This window comes from Microtus ochrogaster, chromosome 4, assembly GCF_000317375.1.
Source record: "Microtus ochrogaster isolate Prairie Vole_2 chromosome 4, MicOch1.0, whole genome shotgun sequence".
Classification (NCBI taxonomy): Eukaryota; Metazoa; Chordata; class Mammalia; order Rodentia; family Cricetidae; genus Microtus; species Microtus ochrogaster.
In genome coordinates, this window is record NC_022011.1 from 4930301 (window position 1) to 4936228 (window position 5928).

General features: G+C 53.4%; 1 protein-coding gene across 1 annotated transcript in view; it reads left to right on the forward strand.

The window, feature by feature from the left end:
* Nucleotides 1–835: 835 nt before the first annotated feature.
* The window catches only part of Slc12a4 (solute carrier family 12 member 4), a 23756-nt gene continuing 18663 nt past the window's right edge, over nucleotides 836–5928 (forward strand). The window contains exon 1 of the mRNA XM_005345438.3: nucleotides 836–1028. Within this exon, the coding sequence (XP_005345495.1) occupies nucleotides 914–1028 (115 nt within the window). The 5' untranslated portion in view covers nucleotides 836–913. The remainder of the gene's footprint in view (nucleotides 1029–5928) is intronic.

Sequence of the window (5928 nt, forward strand, 5' to 3'; positions counted from 1 at the left end):
TAAAGGCTGTTCAAGCCAGAAAGGGGGAGAAGAATGGAGATAGACTCGAAAGATGAGCCCTGAGGCTTTCTGATAGGAGAGAAGGGAGGGGAGAGAAAAAGAGGCCGAAAGGACAACCCAGAAAGATAAAAATTCTGAAGTAAAGGCAACTAGATAAGTTATCTGAATGTGAAAGAAGTTAGCACCAAGAAAGGAAAGGGCTTGGGGTGCAGAACCGCCGGAAGGCGAGGCTGTGAAAGAGCAAGTTCAAATGAGATAGCTGGGCTAACCTCAAGTGTCAAACAGGGCCGGGCGGGTGCAGCCTCTGCCGAGGGTATAGCGGCCTTTCAGAGGAGAGGCTGCAGCAGCAGGATTGAGGGCAGAGACTGTGCGTCCGCGGGGATTTGGCTACCAGAAACACGAGCGAGAAATGATGGAAACGGACGAGTGTGTATGTAGGGTGATGAGCGACTCGGGGATGTTTGAGGTGGCCACTGAGACACTGGGCGGGCCCTGCCTTCCCTTCCCGCTAAGTAACAGAATAGTGATTGAGAACTCATCAACTCCAAGGCGCAGAGCCAGCGCACCCTGCGCCCCGTCTACCGCCATAAAGCCCCTAAATTAAGTGGAAACGACTTTCCCTCACTTTATAAGTATCTCATCTAGGGCTCAGAGAGGGCATCCCCTGAACCAAAGTCACACAGGAACCCAACCCACCAGCAGCCTGTTCTTGGGGTCCTCTTACCACCCTGTCTCCCCCCCCCTCGGGGAGGAGCCGGCCCGAGCCCCTCCTGCTCCCCGCCCCCGAGGGGCGGCCCGGGGGGCGGATGGAGGAAGTGAGCGCAGCAGGGTGGAATGCGAGCGGGCGGGGCGGCCCAGGGCGGCGGGGACAGCCGGCCGGGAGGCCGGGACAGCGGCCCGAACGCGCGCTGCGATGCCTCACTTCACCGTGGTGCCGGTGGACGGGCCGCGACGCGGCGACTATGACAACCTCGAGGGGCTCAGTTGGGTGGACTACGGGGAGCGCGCCGAGCGGGAAGACTCGGACGGTGAGGGTGCGCTCGGCCGGGGCCGGGACGGGGGGCGTCTACACGGGACCCGCTCGCGCCGCCGGACCGCGCGCGAGCACGTCCATGCGGGACTCCACTTTTCTTGCTTCACGAGCGCTCAGACCGACGACTCTTCTCGGTCCGGAACTCCCGAGCCAGGTCATCCTCCACCCGCCCGCACCCCCAGCTCCTCCCCCGAGAGTCACGGGCGGGGGCTGCAGACGTGGCCGCCTGGGGAGGCCGGCCAGCAGGCTGCCTCGCTCAGGATGGTACCGAACGCGCGTCCCGGGCCCGGACCAGGCTCAACGGAAGCCTGGATTGCAGCTTCCTCGCTTTCTGTGAATCGCCCCTATCCTCTTGAGAGTTATCCTTTCTTCCCCTGTGACTCACCGCCCCTCTCTTGTCCTCTCCCCACCCCTGCGCTCTGGCCGGGTAGGAGCGAAGGGTGTGCTCCTTGAAGGGCCTCTGTTGGCCTGGGTGTAGATCTGTCTGTACATCAGGCTTCTGGGGAGCAGTTACACGGGGCCAAGCTTGTCTAGGCACTGTACATGAAGCAACTCGTTTTAATCCTCCAGCCTCCCCCATGGGACAGGTTCTGTTACTCGCACTTAGAAGTGAAGAGAGGTGGTGAAGAGTTATGTAACTGGTTCCCAGTGGGATTCAAACCCGGATGTGAAAGTGCAGTGCCTTGACCTAGGACTGGCTATGGAGGCGAACCCTTCCCCTCATGCGGTGCCCCTTCCTCCATCTTCCACCCCCGGAGGATCCTCAAGGCCAGTCCTGGCACACGCTTGGAATGTGACCATCCCTGGGAATATGTGTCTCTGGAGCTGTGTAGGCATGTGCAAATACATGTGTGTGGCAGAGTATCGCAGGGTGAAGGCAGGGTCAAGTCCGGACATCCTCATGGCTACTGTTTCCAGCAAGGCTGCCAGAGAGGAGCGTGATGCTATGATTGATATAACAAATGTCTGTGGTGTCTGGGACTGACAGTCACAGAAACGTGTAGGGTGATATTATCAGAGGCTATCTGATAGGTCCGTAATGGTGACATGCTTGGGGTAGCCTGTGCCTGATGTGAATGATGGCAGAGTCACCTGTCTGCCACGTGTAGATGTGGTACAGGCCAGTGCTTGGGCTGCCTGAGGTCGTGGAGAGCTGTCAGACTTCACAGCTGTGTGTAAGTAACCCTAGGCCCAATGTCCCTGACTGCCTCTATCCTGGTCCAAGGAGTCAGAACAGTTTCCCTCCTCCCCTAGGCCTGGAAGGACGTTTATCCCCAGATGATGTGCTGAGCCACATCATTAGCCTGGACCAGTGGGCAGTGCTAAGCCTTGGCCCCGCCTTGGTCCTTCCCAGGGTGATCGGAGTAACCTGGAGCTATGCTGGCTGCTGGCTATGTCCAGCCAGGTCCCTCCAGGCTAGGCCACCTCCTCCCACCCCACCCCCTTCTTCTCTTCCTCTTACTCCTTTTCATCCGACTGTGGCTTTGTTTGCAGCATGGGGGATACCCTGCACCCTGGTGAGTGATTTTGCTTCTTCTTAACCGGTATAGCAAAGGGTCAGAGAGCACAGAACTAACTTAGGCCCAGCTCTCCTGAAACCCCTCAACTTCTAGCACACGCCTCTACTCTGAGGGGCCAAAGTAGGCCGTCTCATCTAGGTGGCCTGTGGCAGGAGTCGGAAGGTCAAGGAAGGACACTGTAGGTAGATGCTATGTATGTAGGGACCAACAATGTCACCCAGGTCATTCCCTACCATTGGGACTTTTACAATTGCTGGTAGGAACACACCTGTGTGCTTCACAGGACGCCCCAGGCCTGAGTTGTGTCTGGTTCTCTGAGGGTCTCACGTAATGTTTGAAAAACTTGAGCCTGGCAGGCAGGCATGCCTAAACCTGCCTTGGAATTTTTGGAATAGCTGAGGCCAGGGCGGGTAGTTTGAAGTTTAGGGGAGTACAGATCTGAGGCACTGTTTAGACCCTCTCATATCCTATGGGAGGGGTCCTTAAATGAGGATTTGTGGAATCTAAGGAGTGCCTTCCCGGTGTCTGAGACCAGAGAGAACCTTTTCTGATGCATCAGGGAAGTTGGAAGAGGGAGTTCCTGCCTCTACTTCACAGACAATGATAGGGGTACCGAGAGAGTAAGCAGTTTCCCTTGGGTCACACAAGGCAAGAGGCAGGAATTCAAGCCAGATTGCTGGCCCTCCGAACACCCAGAGGCTGGGGTATGCACACAGTGGCCAAACTACATATCCCAGAGGTCATTTCTATGCTGAGGTATCTTACTCTATCCCAGAGTGCCCCCTAAATAGACTGGGATCTAAAGTGTGAAAAGGGAACCCACAGCTCATCTGGCCCTCTTCACCACACAGCCATGCCTTGTCTTGTTCCTGGAAGAGGGTAAATGACATACACCAGAAGGTCAGGTAATAAAGACAGCCTCTAGAACGTCCAAGCCATCTGCGAGTGATGGCTGTAGGGACAAGGGATCAGCTGGGTCATAGAGGGGTCACTAGTGTGTACTTGCTCAGCAGTTTGTAGAATTTTTTCCTTTGGTTTTTTTTTTATTTTTTATGGTTTATTTAACTTTTATTTTATGTGCATTGGTATGAAGGTGTCAGATCCTCTGCAACTGGATCTTCAGACAGTTGTGAGCTGCCGTGTGGGTGCTAGGAATTGAACCCAGGTCCTCTGGAAGAGCAGTCAGTGCTCTTAACCACTGAGCCATCTCTCCAGCCCCCTTTGGTTTCTTTTTTAACACAAGTTTCATGAGGTACTGGGGATCGAACCCAGGGCTTTGAGCGTAATAGGCAAGCACTCTGCCACTGAGCTACATTCCTCGTCCTTTGGCCGTTTTGTTTGTTTTCACTCTGCAGCCCAGGCTGCCCTGGAAACCCCTTTGTAACCTGGATTGACCTTGAACTCACGCTCTTCCCTCAACCACCTCACAGGATTGCAGATTTGTGCCACCTTGCCTAGGTCTACAGAGATAATTCTCTACCTGTGGATCAAACGACCCTTTCACAGGGGTCACGTAAGACCATCGGAAAACACAGATATTTACATTATGGTTCAGAACAGTAGCAAAACTGCAGTTATGAAGTAGCAACAAAAAGAATTTTCTGGTTGGGGGGTCACCACATCATGAGGTGGTGTCTTAAAGGACCGCAGCATTAGGAAGATGAGAACCACCGATCTACCGTTTCTAAATAATCGTCCATTGTTCTTAGGAACAGTTGAGGTAGGCCAGCCAGCAGTGTGTGCACTGAGAATCATTTATGTTTATTCCCAGCCTCGTTCCACAAAGGGATCTGAAGTACACAATGAAAGTGCTCCCTGCAAGGCTCCAGGGGGAGAGGGCCGCATCTGAGGGATAAATGTATGGAAATTCCTAGTGGGCAAGGCAGGAAGGAAGGAAGATGGGCTGTGGAGCTGCTGTTCTCATTTCTGTTGTGTTGCTCTGTCTTGTTGTGGTGGCGGTTGTTTCTGTTGTCAGAGCTTCTCATGGAAGAGTTGTCGATGGAAATGGCAACCGTGACTGAATTTTGACATTTCCTTCCTCATGATTCCTTCTCCTTCCTGAATGAGCATGGAAGTCGCAAATGCCACAGAGTGTCTGGGGAACTACCTGACCCCACCAAGCTTTAACGCTACTTGGTGGATTGAAATGACTGCTGCTTTGGCATTGACCGACGTTGCCGTTGGTCCACGTGATCACCAAATGTGGGCAGAGAACCAGGTCTACAAAGCCAGGCACATGCACCTTCTATGATCCCAGCACTGGGGAGATAGAGCCAGGAAGATCCCTGGAGCTTGCTGATTGGCCAGTCTAGCTGAATTGGTGATCTCTTGGTTTAGTGAGAGACCCTGTCTCAAAAAATAAGATGGCAAGTGAGAAAGGATTACACCTGATGTTGACGTTGCTCTCTATACTAAGTAGACATGTTTGCGCGTGCATACACACACACAAACACACCACACATATATAAAAAGGAAGAGTGTGAGAGCTGGGCATGGTGCTTACATTTTTAATCAAAATACTTAAGCTGTGGCAAGAGGATTGGCACGAGCTTGAGGCCAGCCTGGGCTCCAGCCTCAGAGGAGAAGGAGGGGCTGGAGAATGTGGTTGTGGCCCCTTGGTACAGCATTCGCCATAGTGCTCCGTGAGTTTGTGGGTTCATCCCTACACATAGCAGAAAATGAATTCGCGCAGACTCCCTCCTTGCTGGGAGGTTTTCTGGTTAATGAGGCACATTTTCACCAGTCTGAGAAGTGAGTGGAGCCTGCAGTAGGCTTCTTAATCTGTCCTGGAGCAAACCGGAACCCTCGGACTCCTAAACTCAGGGGTTCCTTTTGGATCTGGCCAGCGGATTGACACCTCCGCCCCCAATACAGTTTCATACTCCTACATAGCTTCTGCTCAGTCCAAGATTCATCCCGTGCCCTGGCTTTCCCAGTGGCTGTTTCTGGCTCCGTCTCCCAGCATGCTCTGGGCTACCCTCCGGGAGACCTCACGCTGTGCATGGTGGGGTAGCTAGCTGGCCCCTAGTGGGGCCATGGCTGCGAAAGGAACTCTGTGTGGTTTCATCTTCTTGGATGGCAGATTGGTGTCTGGCACTCTAGGTGCTACAGATCTGTGGGAAGAAGGAAGGTGGGGCCTCAGTGTTGGCTCTGGGCAGGCCCCGCCTCCTCAGCAGGCCCCGCCCTTCAAGTACTTGGCGCTAGTGTGGAAATGTGGACTTTTCTACAGAGAATGATGCCCTGAGATTTGATTCCTGGTGCCTTCTTTATGGTCCCTCAAGAAGGCTGAGAAGTGTATGATGTGAAAATGGAAGCTCAAAATCGCTTTTCTTTCTTAATTTGGTTTCTGGTTTTTTTTTTTTTTTTTTTTTTTTT